This window comes from Bufo bufo, chromosome 1, assembly GCF_905171765.1.
Source record: "Bufo bufo chromosome 1, aBufBuf1.1, whole genome shotgun sequence".
NCBI classification, from domain to species: domain Eukaryota; kingdom Metazoa; phylum Chordata; class Amphibia; order Anura; family Bufonidae; genus Bufo; species Bufo bufo.
In genome coordinates, this window is record NC_053389.1 from 29,804,483 (window position 1) to 29,823,068 (window position 18,586).

The 18,586-nt window shown below is 47.6% G+C and overlaps 1 protein-coding gene across 1 annotated transcript in view; it reads left to right on the forward strand.

Moving 5' to 3' along the window:
* The window catches only part of LOC120992572 (lipolysis-stimulated lipoprotein receptor-like), a 23,405-nt gene continuing 4,819 nt past the window's right edge, over nt 1-18,586 (forward strand). The window contains 4 exon segments of the mRNA XM_040421623.1: nt 1-264; nt 10,096-10,431; nt 12,974-13,093; nt 15,395-15,451. Of these exon segments, the coding sequence (XP_040277557.1) occupies nt 210-264; nt 10,096-10,431; nt 12,974-13,093; nt 15,395-15,451 (568 nt within the window). The 5' untranslated portion in view covers nt 1-209.

Below are 18,586 nucleotides of genomic sequence, written 5' to 3' on the forward strand. Positions count from 1 at the left end.
TCCTCTTCCTTGTTTCTGAACTTTTCCTCGAGTCCGGGCAGATGGTTCTTTCCTCGGGCTCCACACCCAGTATTTGCTCCTTGTGACTCCCCTAGGGCCCCGCAGGTTCCTCAGCACCGCCCCCCCTCTAAGCGGACAGGTGGTCGGCTCCGCTGTACCTGGGGCGCAGTCTCTCCTCTCAGCGGAGGTTTCGGCGGGAGGCGGCGGTCATGGCGGAGCGGGGCTCCTGGCTCCCTGTCCTCCTGTGTGTCTGCGTCCTGGCAGGTAAGTGAGCGGGGGCACCGGGGAAAGTTCTGCACCTCAGGGGGTCCTGTCCTGCCGGTACTGACCGCCATATACACAGCGGGGGGCCCGGATAGAGTTATAGCGTGAGGGGCGGGGCTAATTATAATATATAACTTATTACATGGATGTGCTAATATAACTTATTGTATGGGGGGGGGGGGGCATGGTTATAATGGATATATCCTGAGGGGAGGGGCCTAATTATAATTTATTGGCTCAGGTGGCTAATTATAATATATAAGGTGATGTATGAGGTGCCTAATTATAATAATTAACTGATTACATGGTTGTGCTAATTTAACTTGCTGTATGAGGGGAGGGGCTCATTATAATAGGCAGCTTATCCCACACGGATCAGGACGCACATGGCGCCGTCCGTACGGAATTTTAAAAGTGCGTGAAATCTAATGTATGAGAGGAGGAGGGGCTCCTAATTATATAGAATAGAGATGAGCGAATTTCCGGTTATGATAATCGTTCACGCTTCGTTTACTGGTAAAAGGTGAATTGCGTTATGGATTCCGTTACCTTCGGACTCCGGAGCTCCCATAGAAATGAATGGAGCAGCCGTGCACGTGGCAGACTGGTCTTTCCAGGGGGTACTGGGCCCCCGTTCTCCTGATTGGTGGGGGTCCCAGTGGTAGGACCCCCACCCATCTAAGTTACCCCCGCTTGTGGATGTCCGTCCGTATGTATTGTTGACCTCTCCTCAGGATAGGTCATATCTAGTGTTGAGCGAACTTCTGTTTTAAGTTCGGCGTCTAAAGTTCTGCTTCCGGTTAGCGGAGAATCACGATATGGATTCCGAATTCCGTTGTGGTCCGTGGTAGCGGAATCAATAATTGGCCATTATTGATTCCGCTACCACGGACCACCACGGAATTCGGAATCCATATCGTGATTCTCCGCTAACCGGAAGCAGAACTTTAGACGCCGAACTTAAAGGGCTTCTGTCACCCCACTAAAGTGATTTTTATTTTATTTTGGGCTAGTTAAATTAGTTATATTGCGATATATGAAAATATAATGGTGTTGCTTACTTTGATCCAGCAGTTTCTTCAAAAAACGAAGTTTTATAATATGTAAATTCGGTCTCTACCAGCAAGTAGGGCGTCTACTTGCTGGTAGCTGCTGCAGAAAACCGCCCCCTCGTCGTGTTGATTGACAGGGCCAGCCGGGATCTCCTCCTCCGGCCAGCCCTGTCGGCATTTCAAAAATCGCGCGCTCTGTGTTGATTCGGCGCAGGCGCTCTGAGATGAGGAGGCTCGTCTCCTCAGCACTCCTCAGTGCGCCTGCGCCGATGACGTCTTCTATTTCGGTGATGTCATCGGCGCAGGCGCACTGAGGGAGTTCTGAGGAGGCGAGCCTCCTCATCTCAGAGCGCCTGCGCCGAATGAACACAGGCGCGCAATTTTTGAAATGCCGACAGGGCTGGCCGGAGGAGGAGATCCCGGCTGGCCCTGTCAATCAACACGGCGAGGGGGCGGTTTTCTGCAGCTGCTACCAGCAAGTAGACGCCCTACTTGCTGGTAGAGACCGAATTTGCATATTATAAAACTTCGTTTTTTGAATAAACTGCTGGATCAAAGTAATTAAGAGCATTATATTTTCATATATCGCAATATACTAATTTAACTAGCCCAAAAAAAAAAATCACTTTAGTGGGGTGACAGAAGCCCTTTAAAACAGAAGTTCGCTCAACACTAGTCATATCAGATCCACGGGAGTCCAGCACCCGGGGCCCCGGCATCAGCTGCTCATTAGACTGCTGACTGTCTCAGTGCTGCAGTCAGTTGAATGGAGCGAGTGCTTGAAATTACACCGCTCCACTGGAGACGACCGGCAGTGCAAGGAACAGGAAGCTGCGCTCGCATGGAGCTCCGCCTCCTCCTCGTCAGACGGCTTTCACCATGAGAGCGCTGTGCAGGCGGCAGGTTATAGAGCAGGAGGAGCTGAGCAGACTGATATATAGAGAGCCTGTCACCATGAGAGCGCTTGTGCAGGCGGCAGGTTTATAGAGAAGGAGGAGCAGAGCAAACTGATATATAGAGAGCCTGTCACATGAGAGCGCTGTGCAGGCGGCAGGTTATAGAGCAGGAGGAGCTGAGCAGACTGATATATAGAGAACCTGTCACCATGGAGCGTTGTGCAGGCGGCAGGTTATAGAGCAGGAGGAGCTGAGCAGACTGATATATAGAGAACCTGCCACCATGAGAGCGCTGTGCAGGCGGCAAGTTATAGAGCAGGAGGAGCAGAGCAGACTGATATATAGAGAACCTGTCACCATGAGAGCGCTGTGCAGGCGGCAGGTTATAGAGCAGGAGGAGCTGAGCAGACTGATATATAGAGAACCTGTCACCATGAGAGCGCTGTGCAGGCGGCAGGTTATAGAGCAGGAGGAGCTGAGCAGACTGACTTAAAGATTCAGTTTCTGGGCCTAGGAGTCCAGTGGGCGGTCCTACTGTGGCTATCAATCACTGATAGGACCGCCCACTGGACTCCTAAACAGAGTGATACTGAATCTATTCCTCTAAGGCCCCATTCACACGACCATATTTTGGTCCCCATTTTTTTGTGTGCCTGGTCCGGTCCCATTTATTTGAATGGGGCTGCAAAAAAAAAGATGCAGGTGACACACCGTGCACTATCCGTGGACCCGTCCCGCAGAACAGACAGAACACGTCCTTTTCTTTCCCATTCTGTGGACAAGAGTCTGCAAAAAAAACCGGATGCAACACAGACGTCATCCGTATGTGGACCGCAAAATACATACAGTCATGTGAATGCTGTGTAGCGGTCTGCTCCGCTCCTCCTGCTCTATGCCTGGGGACCCCTTTAATATATGAGCCCCGATTATTATAGTCTTATATAGGTGAAGGGCTCGGCTCTGCTGTTATACCCGCTTTTACATGGGGCTGCTTGTGTGTACTATACACGGCTTATTCTATGGGGCTGCTTGGTGTGTACTATACACGGCTTATTACATGGGGCTGCTTGGTGTGTATTATACACGGCTTATTACATGGGGCTGCTTGGTGTGTATTATACACGGCTTATTACATGGGGCTGCTTGGTGTGTATTATACACGGCTTATTACATGGGGCTGCTTGGTGTGTGTTATACACGGCTTATTACATGGGGCTGCTTGGTGTGTATATACACGGCTTATTACATGGGGCTGCTTGGTGTGCATTATACACGGCTTATTACATGGGCTGCTTGGTGTGTGTTATACACGGGCTTATTAACATGGGGCTGCTTGGTGTGTATTGTGTGACAGTTGACTTGTCGTGTACTGTATTACAGGGTGTTATTGGGGTATTTCCACCCCTGCAGTATGGTGTGGGGGCTGCTGTTATTCCGGTACTGCCCCCTCTTGTTACAGGAGCTCCTCTCTGCTCTTTATTATAAGGTCACTGGAGTGTTCTATCACTTTTGAGTCATTGCTGATTACGTTTTCCCCACTAGGTTTCGTCTTGTGGGGAAGGGCGGTGGTGGATCAGGCCAGGGGAGGGGTGAGAGCCTGACTGTGGCAGTTACTGGTAGAAGGCACCCAGCGGAGGGCTGGAATGGGAGCAGCGAAAATACAATAACAAGTCTACTGGGAGCAGACACCTGGGAACACCCTCCTCCTCCTCTGTGGACTCTGCTGCCACCCCTGGCCAATATCATGTACTGCACACATGGGAGGTTCTGAGCAGAGTTGCATCCTCAAGAATCTTTCTGCTAATTAAGGGTATGGCGATTTTTAGGTGCGGCACATCGATGCGGCCATAGGAATGCAGTGCTGAATTTTTTGCAATTCACATGTAGCAGCAGACGTGCGAGTCGCACTTCAACCCTCCTCAATCACACATCTTATATGGTTATGGTGCTTTCACACTAGCGTTGTTGAATTCCAGCAGGCAGTTCCGTTGCTGGATCCGGAAATCCGTATGCAAACAGATATCATTTGTTTACGGATCTGTTGACAAATGCATTGAAATACCAGATCTGTTTTCTCCGGTGTCATCCGGAAAAATGTATTTTTTTTTTATTTTTTTTGGTGTCGGGGGGGGGAAGGACCCCAATGTTAACCACCTCCGGACCGCCTAACGCAGGATTGCGTTCCGGAGGTGGCAGCGCTGCGCAGAGTCACGCTTATACGCGTCATCTCGCGAGACGCGAGATTTCGCTCAAAGCCGGCCCGCGCATGCGCATCGCGGCCGGCAAAATTAAAAGAAGTATTTCGTCACCAGCCTGCCAGCAACGATCATTGGCTGGCAGGCTGGCGATTTTCAAAAAATCCAATCCAAAGTCATATAACAGATCATATAGTAAATATGATCTGTTATATGGCTTGTCTGCTCCTGTGCTGGTCCTTTTCGTCGGTTGGATCCAGCACAGGAGCAGACTGAACTGTGAGTACACCAAACACTACACCGTAGCCCCAGATCACCCCCCTGCACCCAATTAACCCTTTGATCACCCCTTTGATCGCCCCTGTCAATCACTAGTGAAAGGAAAAAAAGTGATCAGTGTAAACATGTCACTTTTTTTTTTTCACTGGTATGGCTGTTAGGGTTTAGGGATAGTTTAGGCCCCTTGATTAGGTATTTAGCGTCAGTTAGCGCCCACCCCACCGCACCGCAGTCACTTTTATTCGCTGATTAGCGTATCGCTAAACAGCATTTGTACTTTTATAGTATCTGTAAGTGATCAAAACTGATCACGGTCAGATCTATAATAGTATTAGTGTCACCCAAAACGCAGTGTTTGCCCGATCAGGCCTGATCGGTCGCCCACACGTGCGTTCACCCACATCCCGCCCCCCGCAGTGACAAAAAATATATATTTTTTGATCACTGCACATTCATTTTACACGCACTGCGGCGATAAAAAAATCAGTTTTGATATTTTTTATCACCGCAGCGGCCTCCGGTACTTTGCTAGCCTCCCCTTTGAAAGACAGGTTTGCTTTTTTTCTTGGGTAGTCCTCAGGGAATACCCCTAATTTAGTAGTCCAAAATGTCAAACAGGGGGTATTCTTCTGAAGAGGCCTACAGATTCTGACCCAGTCGGATGAGGAGTGGGAACCTCATCTGACGAATCTAGCGGTCAGAAATAGAACCTGTGGAAAGCAGTGGCTCTCTGACCCAAAGTTCGGACGAGGAGGTCCCTGGCAGCACCAGGCGTACCCGGCCCCATGTCGCTAGACCACAGGTTACGCAGGATCCGCTTCAAGAGCAGCAGAGTGGGGCTGTCGCTGCCGGATCACGTGGTGAGGCATACACCAGCAGCGCAGCCCTTCCTGGACCTAGTACCAGCACTGCCGTACAACCTGGTGAAGTAGCGAGCACCAGAAGGGCAGTTGAAGCTGGTACGGTGGCACGTGCAGTAGTTACCCCGTCGCAGCCACCGCGCAGACAGGCCCGTAGACCCCCTAGAATCCCTGAGGTGCTGGCAAATCCTGATTGGCAGTCACCAACTTCAGCCGCACCAGTAGTTCCCCCTTTCACCGCCCAGTCTGGAGTTCGGGTTGAGACGGCTCAAATCGGTTCGGCCCTGGGATTTTTTGAGCTGTTCTTGACTGCGGAGCTCTTGGACTTAGTCGTGGCAGAGACCAACCAGTATGCCACACAATTTATAACCGCTAACCCGGGAAGCTATTATGCCCAGCCTTTCCGGTGGAAACCAGTCCAAGTTTCCGAACTTAAAATTTTTTTGGGCCTTCTCCTCAACATGGGCCTGACAAAAAAGCATGAATTGCGGTCATATTGGTCAACGCACCCAATTCATCACATGCCCATGTTCTCTGCTGCTATGTCCAGGGCACGATTTGAGACCATCCTACGTTTTCTGCATTTTAGCGACAATACCACCTCCCGTCCCAGAGGCCACCCTGCTTTTGACCGGCTCCACAAAATTCGGCCCCTCATAGACCATTTCAACCTGAAATTTGCAGATTTGTATACCCCTGAGCAAAACATCTGCGTAGACGAGTCCCTAATACATTTTACCGGGCGCCTTGGCTTCAAACAATACATCCCAAGCAAGCGTGCCCGGTATGGGGTCAAATTGTATAAGCTCTGTGAAAGGGCCACAGGCTATACCCACAAATTTCGGATCTATGAGGGAAAAGATCAGACCCTGGAGCCGGTCGGTTGCCCTGACTACATGGGGAGCAGTGGGAAGACAGTCTGGGACTTGGTGTCACCCTTATTCGGCAAGGGGTACCATCTTTATGTGGACAATTTTTACACAAGTGTGGCCCTCTTTAGGCATTTGTTTCTAGAACGGATTTGCGCCTGTGGCACCGCGCGAACTAGTCGCGTGGGCTTCCCCCAACGGCTTGTAACCACCCGTCTTGCAAGGGGGGAGAGGGCTGCCTTGTGTAACGAAGAACTGCTCGCGGTGAAATGGAGAGACAAGCGTGACGTTTACATGCTCTCCTCCATTCACGCAGACACGACAATCCAAATTGAGCGAGCAACCCGTGTCATTGAAAAGCCCCTCTGTGTCCACGACTATAATGCGCTCATGGGAGAGGTGGACTTCAATGACCAGATGTTGTCTCCGTATTTAGTTTCCCGCAGAACCAGACGCTGGTATAAGAAGGTGTCTGTATATTTGATTCAATTGGCGCTGTACAATAGTTTTGTTCTCTACAGTAAGGCTGGGAGAACAGGATCCTTCCTCAAATTTCAGGAAGAGATCATCGCGAACCTCCTGTATACAGGAGGTTCCGTGGCCCCAACCACCAGTGTAGTGAGCCGTCTACACGAGCGACATTTCCCCAGTGTCGTTCCTGGTACCTCAACCCAACCGTCACCCCGAAAAAGATGTCGTGTCTGTAGCAGGAGTGGAATAAGGCGTGACACCCGCTATTTCTGTCCTGACTGTCCTGACCACCCTGCCCTATGCTATGGAGAGTGTTTCCGGAAGTACCACACACAGGTACACCTAGCATAGGGATCACATCTCACCAGGACAGGCACACAGGGCTATTAGGGCCCATTCACTCACAGCTGCTGCAAACCTCTCCTTTCACCTGGGATAAAGTGCATAACGTACTTCGCCACATCTTTGGGCGATTTGCGCTTTGCACATTGTCCCATGGGGAAGGAGAGGTTTGTTCTATAAAAGGTAAAAAAAACTAAACAAAAAAAAAAATACCGGTAAGTAAAAAAGTTAAATGTTCAGTTAAAAAAGTTTTAAAAAAGTTTCTATGTTCTGTTCAACAGTTAATAAAGTTATTGCTTTGCGGCCTGGTTTTTTCTTTTTTGTTTTGTTTTTTTTACCTTTCAGGTGGACCAACCGATCGACTAGCTGCAGCACTGATGTGCATTCGGACAGAAGCATTGCGCTGCTGTCAGATTACACGCAAGTCGGTGTATGCGGCGCTGCAAGACGAGATTTCTCCTCTGCAGTAAAAGATACGTTTGCCGAGGCATATGAGCTGAGGAGGTGGCGGTGTTCATATACTTTGGCAAACACTTTGTATATATAAAAAAAAAAATCCCGGCAATGATTTATTCATCCACATCGATTGATGTGAATGGAGAAATCTGGTTTGCCAGGGCATACGAGCTAAGTGGGTATGGATGTTGGGCGGAGCTCCTATGTCCTGGCAGACGCCTTTCCCCTCCTTTTTCTTTTTTTGGCAGAGATTTTTTCATCCACATTGATCGATGCGAATGAAGAAATCTGTGCCGTTCATTTTTTTCTTTCAGCCCAGAGGCTGAACGGAAAAAAAAATCTCATTACCTGTATGCTCAATATAAGGAGAATAGCAGAAACTCCTAATGCTGGCCATAAATGTAATGATTGCGGAGACCCTCAAATGCCAGGGCAGTACAAACACCCCACAAATAACACCATTTTGGAAAGAAGACACCCCAAGGTATTCGCTGAGGGGCATATTGAGTCCATGAAAGATTGAAATTTTTGTCCCAAGTTAGCGGAAAGGGAGACTTTGTGAGAACAAAATCAAAAAAATCAATTTCCGCTAACTTGTGCCAAAATTTTTTTTTTTCAATGAACTCGCCATGCCCCTCATTGAATACCTTGGGGTGTCTTCTTTCCAAAATGGGGTCACATGTGGGGTATTTATACTGCCCTGGCATTTTAGGGGCCCCAAAGCGTGAGAAGAAGTCTGGTATCCAAATGTCTAAAAATGCCCTCCTAAAAGGAATTTGGGCACCTTTGCCCACCTAGGCTGCAAAAAAGTGTCACACATGTGGTATCTCCGTATTCAGGAGAAGTTGGGGAATGTGTTTTGGGGTGTCATTTTACATATACCCATGCTGGGTGAGATAAATATCTTGGTCAAATGCCAACTTTGTATAAAAAAAATGGGAAAAGTTGTCTTTTGCCAAGATATTTCTCTCACCCAGCATGGGTATATGTAAAAAGACACCCCAAAACACATTCCCCACCTTCTCCTGAGTACGGAGATACCAGATGTGTGACACTTTTTTGCAGCCTAGGTGGGCAAAGGGGCCCATATTCCAAAGAGCACCTTTCGGATTTCACAGGTCATTTTTTACTGAATTTGATTTCAAACTCCTTACCACACATTTGGGCCCCTAGAATGCCAGGGCAGTATAACTACCCCACAAGTGACCCCATTTTGGAAAGAAGAGACCCCAAGGTATTCGCTGATGGGCATAGTGAGTTCATAGAAGTTTTTATTTTTTGTCACAAGTTAGTGGAATATGAGACTTTGTAAGAAAAAAAAAAAAATCATCATTTTCCGCTAACTTGTGACAAAAAATAAAAAGTTCTATGAACTCACTATGCCCATCAGCGAATACCTTAGGGTGTGTACTTTCCGAAATGGGGTCATTTGTGGGGTGTTTGTACTGTCTGGGCATTGTAGAACCTCAGGAAACATGACAGGTGCTCAGAAAGTCAGAGCTGCTTCAAAAAGCGGAAATTCACATTTTTGTACCATAGTTTGTAAACGCTATAACTTTTACCCAAACCATTTTTTTTTTTACCCAAACATTTTTTTTTTATCAGACATGTAGAACAATAAATTTAGAGCAAAATTTCTATATGGATGTCGTTTTTTTTTGCTAAATTTTACAACTGAAAGTGAAAAATGTCATTTTTTTTGCAAAAAAATCGTTAAATTTCGATTAATAACAAAAAAAAGTAAAAATGTCAGCAGCAATGAAATACCACCAAATGAAAGCTCTATTAGTGAGAAGAAAAAGAGGTAAAATTCATTTGGGTGGTAAGTTGCATGACCGAGCAATAAACGGTGAAAGTAGTGTAGGTCAGAAGTGTAAAAAGTGGCCTGGTCATTAAGGGGGTTTAAGCACTGGGGGCTGAAGTGGTTAAAGGTCTGCGCATGCGCAGACTGAAAAACCAGATCCGTCAATGCGGCAATTTCCTGAACACTTGGTACCGGATCCGGCATTAATACATTTCATTGGTAAGTGTTCAGGAATTTTGGCCGGAGAAAATACTGCAGCAATACTGTAAAAGGGACGGGACGGAAGCCATCCTGATGTATACGGAACGGAGCGCTCTGCATTCAGAGTGCATTAGGACCAAACTGATCCATTATTTTTTCTGTGATTGAGCCCCTAGGATGGAACTCCATACCGGAAAACTTTAACGCTAGTGTGAAAGTACCCTCGGCACCAGTGCTAACCAGTGAGCCACCATGCTGCCCCCTTAAGGTTTCATAGGTGATAGTAGTCACCCAGCTTTCCTGGAATCCTGATAAATCTGATCTTGGCAGCGATGTCCTTCACCTGGGTAATAAACCTAATAACTGTCCTCCGCCTCTAATTTCCTCACGTCTTGTGTGTTTTCAGGCAGCAGCAGCGGGATGCAGGTGACGGTGCAGAATCCCTTCAATGTGATCATCTTATTCCAGCCGGTCACGCTGCAGTGCAGCTATGAAACCAGCTCTCAGACGCCTCCGATCGTCACCTGGAAGTTCAAGTCCTTCTGCAGGGATCGCATCGCGGACGCCTTTAACCCATCCAGCGTTGACTCCACCACAAACAACCTGATGCAGCAGGCCGGCTATAACCCGTATGTGGAGTGTCAGGACAGCGTCAGGACCGTGCGGACCGTGGCCACCAAGCAAGTCAACACCGTCACTCTGGGACCATATTATCAGGGGCGGAAAATCACCATAAATAACAGTAGGTAGCGGAGGGTTCACTGGGGGTCATTATGCTTTGCTAGGGGCTCAGGTCACTTCTACAGCTATTTAATTAGTAACTGTGTAGTACGGAGATGCTATACAAGCATTTGTCCTTACCAGTAGCTCCGCAGTGGTGGAGACATTACTGCCTGGTACGGCACTGACTACCGCTGGGTAGCAAGAAAAAAAAGAAGTACTGATTGTCACACCGGTGCTGCAGTATGAAAATGGGCTCCAAGGAAAGCTTGAATGGTTTATTAGTAACGCAGCAACGCATTTCAGGGTCAGAATGGCCCCTTCCTCAGACAAGTTACAACAAACTTGTAACTTGTCTGACAAACTTGTTGACAGCCGGCCCGTCCAGAAAGATGAAAAGGCGCGTGCAGCAGCCGGATCCGCTCCCTACTTCTGCGCTACAGGCTGGTGTGCCCAACAGCATTAGGTGAGCGGCTCTCACTTCCAAGGGGCCCCTGTTTCATCCTGGTCCCACACACCTCCCTCTTCCAGATTTACTGACAAACAGCAGCCATGTTTTTACTGACAATAAGTCCCTCACTGCAGGGCTTCCGGTGGTGACCAGTAAGGCTCCAGACGCTGTAGCTTGGTGCTGGGCTTTAATCCGGAGCAATGTACAATCCACAATACTACAGGCTTCAGCAGTCTAGCAGGAGCATGTCAGATCTCCAGCCGTCAGTGTGTCGGCGGCAGCCGGGGACCCTGAGGAGAAGACGTGAGCAATTTATTGCCGCCACTATACATTTCAGGGTGCATAGCACCAAACCAGCATTGGTTCCAGTGATCACATGATTGCCGGCTGTTCTCAGTCAGGGCTGCAGGGTCTTAGCAGACCCAGATCAGCTCTCCTTGTGTAAAGTGCCCCAACAGGAAGCTGTTTTGTCCTGCACATGGGACTCCTTTGATGCCCCAGTTGCAAAGAAAATGTGCAAAGTAATATAAAAAATGTTTAAAAAAAAGTTTAAATGTACACCATAGGTCTTTAAATCAGTGTTCCCCAATGCCAGTCCTCGGGGCCCACCTGTCAGTCATGTTTTCAGGATTTCTGTAGTATTGAGCAGGTTATAAAATTAGTGTCCATGTATCAGGACTTACCCCATGTATTCGTTCTGTGGGATATTCTCAAATCCGGACCGATTGGTGAGCCCTGGGGACCACTGCTTTAAATGGCATCTGTCAGCAGATCTATGGCACTGGCTGACCTGTTACATGTGCACTTGGCAGCTGGAGGCCTCTGTGTCGGTCCCATGTTCATATGTGTCCGCATTGCTGAGAAAAGTGATGTTTTAATATATGCAAATGAGCCTCTAGGAGCAACGGGGGCGTTGCAGTTACACCTTGAGGCTCTGCTCTCTCTGCATCTGCTGCACCCTCTCTATTTTGCTCTGCTCAAAACTTTGGTTTAATGCTGTACAGAGATTCGTCTCCGTACAATATTACAATCTATGGTCTCCGGGAATAACGAGTTTCGCCTCATCGAAGTCTTGCTGTACTTTGGTGAATAAATTCAGGATTAGATTTTTCGACTTCTTTTCAAAACTCGGACCCAAAGTCTGATTTGTTTCTGAGATAACAGTCGTAACCGAAGCCAAGCTCGAATACGTGTCTTGCGAGACTTCGGGAATAACTCACTTCGCCTCGTCGGAGCCCATACATTTTAATGCTGTACGGAGATAGATCTCGCTACAGCATTAAACCTAGGTTTTGAGAAGGCGACTTCGCATCTAGGACCTGAAGCTCGCTTTGCTCATCCCCTCACCACATCCGCCCTGTGAAGCCTCAGAGGTTTGTTAGAGAACATTAGTGATCAAACAGTATCCTGAAAACCGAGGGGCGCGCCAGCGTTCAACCGAGGCTGTGAGCGAATCGACTTCGGATCTAGGGTCAGAAGCTCAATTCGCTCACCACTAGTAGTTATACTGACCCTACATGACACATAAGGTGACTTCTGAAGGCGATCGCTCACACTGGGTTTTATTCAGCGGTATTGGAGTACAGGGAGCTGAAGGTCTGTCACATAAAATCCCAATAAAATATATTTAAAGCGGTTATCCAAGACCTACAACGCTCCCCCATAGGCCCGGGCCCCTCACAGAGCTTGTACTTGCCTCGCTCCTGATGCCCGCACGGCCGCCTCTGCGTCTCCCCGTTGCATGGATGAAAACATTGTGGGGGGTCAGCGGCACCCAATAGCAGGCCGTGACGGGAACTAGGGAGGCTCGTTCCCCTCGCGGCCTGATGGTATTCACTTTATAAGAGGAGTTCACATCCCCCCCCCCCCGCGTAAAAAACTGTAAGTATTTAAATTTCGCAACTAAGTTTGCCAGTTTGAGAGCTAATAAAGATAATTGGTGTGGAGCGCCATCACTGGCGCCTTGGAGGGCGCCGTAAGCAGCATTTTGCAGATGCCCCTATCCCCAATAAGGCCCCGCGCACACAGGGGATTGATTCTTGACTATGATTTATGTTTCACAGCTCTCGATGTCTAGGTGGTGGTGACCTAACTTTTTAATTTTTTTTCGCAGACGCAGATCTCACCTTTGAACAGACGGCTTGGGGAGATAGCGGCGTTTACTACTGTACGGTCTTCTCCGCACAGGACCTGGGGGGAAACAATGAGGCTTATGCTGAGCTCTTGGTATTGGGTAAGAGACTCGTCATCATGGCTCCAACTTTTCACTTTTATTCTATTGTTTTTTTATTTTTTGTGGTGAATACTGTAACCTAGGAAAAGGCACAGGAGAGGCGGCAGACTGCGATGTGTAGCAGCATGACACCGGCAAACTGCAGAACAATACATGGAGAGAGCGTACCCTGCTTGTTCAGTGACTGCACATAGACTGCTCTGCTGATCTACCTTCTGAAAAGTGTTGCCAACAGCTATAGTGATAAGATGTAGAAAAGACGTTCTACTAAACCACTGTACTGATAACATCCAGCAGAATAGTGAGTGCAGCTCTGGAGTATAATACAGGATGTAACTCAGGATCAGTACAGGATAAGTAATGTATGTACACAGTGACTGCACCAGCAGAATAGTGAGTGCAGCTCTGGAGTATAATACAGGATGTAACCCAGGATCAGTACAGGATAAGTAATGTATGTACACAGTGACTGCACCAGCAGAATAGTGAGTGCAGCTCTGGAGTATAATACAGGATGTAACTCAGGATCAGTACAGGATAAGTAATGTAATGTATGTACACAGTGACTGCACCAGCAGAATAGTGAGTGCAGCTCCGGAGTATAATACAGGATGTAACTCAGGATCAGTACAGGATAAGTAATGTATGTACACAGTGACTGCACCAGCAGAATAGTGAGTGCAGCTCCGGAGTATAATACAGGATGTAACTCTGGATCAGTACAGGATAAGTAATGTAATGTATGTACACAGTGACTGCACCAGCAGAATAGTGAGTGCAGCTCTGGGGTATAATACAGGATGTAACTCAGGATCAGTACAGGATAAGTAATGTAATGTATGTACACAGTGACTGCACCAGCAGAATAGTGAGTGCAGCTCTGGGGTATAATACAGGATGTAACTCAGGATCAGTACAGGATAAGTAATGTAATGTATGTACACAGTGACTGCACCAGCAGAATAGTGAGTGCAGCTCTGGAGTATAATACAGGATGTAACTCAGGATCAGTACAGGATAAGTAATGTAATGTATGTACACAGTGACTGCACCAGCAATGGTCGGTTCTATATACAAACTTACAAAGGCTGTACATAGTCAAACCCTGCAGTACCTCTGGTGCTTATGAGAAGAGGGGAGGCGGTCACTCCCCCTTTGCACTTGACTCGGTGCACAGGCCTCCACAGTAACAGAAGAGAGGAGGTTAGGTCCTGACCCTTCTGTCTGAGGATGCCTTGATAGTAGATTGTACGTTTTACTGTTGTCTCCTCTGTGATGTAGTAAAAGTATGAGGCCGCGCGTTTTTCTTCCACACAACTTATCACAGTGGAGGAAGCAGAAGTGTTAATACCTGTGATAAGTTGTGTGGAAGAAAAACGCGCGGCCTCATACATTTACTACATTTTACCTCGTGTGAACTGAACCCACAACACGTCTGAGACGCGCAGCGATAAACCACCATTGACGGACTGGGCATATTGTGTATTCCTCTCTGTGACGTGTCCTCGGCCATGCTGACGGTTAAGTAGGATAGTGCTTTAGTTTTTTCTGTCCTCTGTTTTCATCTTTGTGAATCCCAGGGTTATAAAGGGCGGTGGAGTTTTCAGGCGGTGAAATGCTGCCATCTAGTGTTTAACTTGGGAAATGTTCTATATGCCTGATATTGCCTGGCTAGTTGGGACGTTGAGGTGCAGTGCATTATGGGTAACCCTGGGGTCAGGAGAATTAAGGTTGGAGATTTTTCTGTGCTGATCTGGGGCCACGGAGCCCCTGCGGTGCGGGGGATGTGCTCACGGCTGCTAAGTGTGGCCAGAACGCGAGTCACATCTCCTCCGCCCGTCAGACGTCTTTGCAGGCCTCTATGTATTGGCTTTAGGGTGTACAGTGTATTAGGTGTGCCGCCGGCTGGGCTGTGATTGCACCATAAAACCACAGTCTGACGGCGACGTGTGAACGAGCCCGTATTACAGGACATGTTATAGAAAACACGTGAGAATTCATCATTTTTTTGTTGTCCTTCCATAATGTCTTCCTCTGCATTGCAGTACTTACACCTCTAATCATCCTGAGCTTCCTGGTTCTTGAATATACTGACCTACTCGTTTTTTAGTAGAGGAAGGAAAGGGCAATTCTTCCATTTACTTTTGGTTGCATGACTTTATTTTTTTACATTTACCTTGCGTTTTGAAGACTAGTAGTTTTTTCTCTCGCTAGCGCCCCCTGTCTCTCAGTGAAGTCTGAAAAACAAACCCTTTAAGTCCAGATCTCTATTTGGTAACGTTCTTTTCTTTTGTCCTCCAGGTAGAACATCAGAGGGCTCTGAACTATTACCAGACTTTCAGATAGATAACATGGAAGGTAATTGCTCCATCCATGACCAGCTATAACTAGTGCAGCCATCTCTGCTTCTCTGGGTCGGAATTGACAAGTCTTTGCCCGCCTCCCCTCCCAAGGGCTTTAAAAGGGGTTGTCCTGCTGTTTATACTGATGACCTATTGTCAGGAAAGGTCATCAGTATCTGAACGGTGGGGGTCCGACACCTGGGACCTCCGGCGATCAGCTGTTTTGATGAGGAATGCGACGCTCCACATGTTTGCTACTTTCTGTTCATTAGGCCACATGCACACAACCGTATGTGTTTTGGGCGGTCCGCAAAAAAAAAAAAAAAAACGGATACCATCCATTTTTTATTTTTTTTTTGCAGATCCATTGTAAAATGCTTAAAACGGACAAGAATAGGACATGTTCTATTATTTTGCGGGTACGGAAAGGACATACCTGATCGGACAGCACACGGTCTTACCAAAATTCTAGTGCAAAGTAACCGCATCCTATCCGCAAAAACGGAACAACGTTTGGTGTGCATGTAGCCTTACACTGACTTTACTCTCTCTCCATTACACAAGAGATGACGCCTAGCGTAATGACCAGGGAGCAGCACTTGTATGGAGCGTCGCCTCCTCTTCAAACAGCTGAACGGCGAGGGTCCCGGGGTCGGACCCCCACTGATATCCAGACGATAGGTCACCAATATTTAATGGCCGAACAACCCATTTAAATTTCTGGATCTGTGGGGTTGCCCTGATGCAACCTGCAGACTTGGGGTTCTCCCTTTTTTTTTTTTCTCTCACGCCATGAATTTCTTAAAACAGACCCTGCGGTATAGAGGTCAGTACTAAAATCCGTAGAATCCGTCTAGCTGCTGTGGTGTGAGGCTAGCCTGAGCTCTGCTTGCAGGTGACGCCTCCTGGTCTCTGCGGCTTCACTCTTGGTTTTTCTCTCTGACGCTGTATTTGATGCTTATTGTGGTGGCGAGGGCTGCAGACACCAGTGACGCCCTCGGGGCGGGTACAGAGCAATGCCTTGTGTTATGCAGGGGTGTGGGCCTGCGGAGGGTCTCTAACGGTGCCTGGTGTTGGTGAGGCGAGTGGTAATTTTATTTATTTTCTACATCTAATCTATATGTAGAGCTGGTGCACCGCAGTGTTATTATTTATTACCCTGGGGGTGGGGGGGGTTCTCAGTTAGCCCATTGAAAGACGTTTAAAATTATGCAAAGCAATTCATTGTGGTGCCCCCCACGATGCCCCCCGCCTGGCAGAAAGCACCGCTGCCCCCAGCCTAGATGACGACTACTGCTCGTCTGTTCATATTTTAGAGCCTTTTGCTGCTGCCGCTTTAGGCTCCATTCAGATTGGTGGCGTACATGAACACATTCTGCACTATGTGGCGGTTAGAAGTGTTTTTGTATTAGACGTCGTATCTGAGGCTGCATTAACCCTTTGAATCACTGAAAACCGTTCATATAGAGGAGAATGCAGCCCCAGGTACAGTATTTAAAGGTGTTTTCCAGGCTTTTTATATTGATGACCTATCCTCCTCCTCAGGATAGGCCTTTAGTATCTGATCGTGGGGGTCCGACACCTGGCACCCCCCCCCCAGCCGATCACTCGTATGAAGGGGAAGGAACACGCCTCGTCTATGTAGATAGGAGACAGCGCACGGTTTGTGCCCTCTGCCCATGACAGTGTGTCGGACCCCCCGGCCATCCGATATTGATGACTTATCCTAGGATCGTCATCAATATTAAAAGCCTGGAAATAACTCCTGTACACTGATTGCTGCCTCCTGACCTAGTCCTGCTCTCACAGCTAGCAGTTTGTACAGTGTATCAGCAAGATTTATACTGTTACTTTGTTTAGGATTGCCCACACTGATACATTGTAACGATTCCTGTTAGTATAGATAACATTGGGGGAGATTAACTAATTAAAATGCCGTCTAATTTTTGGTGTAATTTGTGCCAAAAAATAACGGCGTACATGCTTCGCACCACATTATTTTTTCCAGACCTGTTTTTTCCCCCCGTGCGGAAGGGGATTATGGCTTAGTTGGGAAGGGGAGTGGTCTGTTGTAAGGGGCGTGGCTTATGATGTGCGAACCTGTACCTAAAATTTAGGTGCAAAGTAAGCAATTAGGCGGTATAGACCCTACAGGCGCACAAACTGTATCAGAGGTAAATCTGCATCTTTAGACTGTCTGGTCTGAATATTGTAAAAGAATTAGTAAATCTCCCCGAGTGTTTCCAGTCTGTGACAGAAAGCTGAGATCTTGAAATGAGTAATTGAAGCAGAAAATGATATTACAAATGGCAAAGGTTTTTCAATATATGATGATTAAAGGGGTATTCCAGGATTTGCTGTTGATGGCCTATGGTTAGGGAATTCTATGTCGTGGATGGAGCTGGTTATCATTCACTCAGTCGGAGCAGCGCCACAGTAACTGGCTCCTTACACAATGCAAGAGCTACCTCTGAAACGGCTGATCAGTGGGGGTGTGGGTGTCAGACCCCTACTAATCAGGTGGTAATTGCCTTTCCTGAGGATAGGCCATTCAGTAGTAAAAATCCTGAAAAACCCCCTTTTTAAAGGGGTTTCTCCATGAATTGAGAAAGACGAAAATACTTGAATATTACTTTATTACAAATACATTCCCAAATTCCTTTCATTAGTTTATAATGACTCGTTTTGTCTAAAGAGCAATCGTTAGGAGAAATAAAATGGCCGCCGTCCTATAGGTTCACACAAAACCTGTCCTGATCACACGCAGGACAAGTTACTTCCGAGCACTGAGGTAAAGAGCTGCCTCATCCTCCCCTCTACTTGTCAGGGGTTATGATCCTGAATACAGCTGATAAGATCTTCAGCTGAATCTCTGTAGGAATGGAGTTCATGAGGAGACATGAAGGACAGAGAGAAGGTGGAGATGTGACTAATTCCCTATTCACACAATGTAAAACCGCCCGTGCCTGTGTTGCAGACCGCATCGGTCGTGTGCACTCTGCTGTGGGATGCGGACCCACTGATATGAATGGTTGGCGATCCGCAACATACGGCAAAAGATAGGATATGTCCTATCTTTTGCGGTGGCGGAGGCACAATTCGGAAGCTCTGTGGAAACACTTGGAAGTCTTTCCGTGGGCTTTCAGGTCTG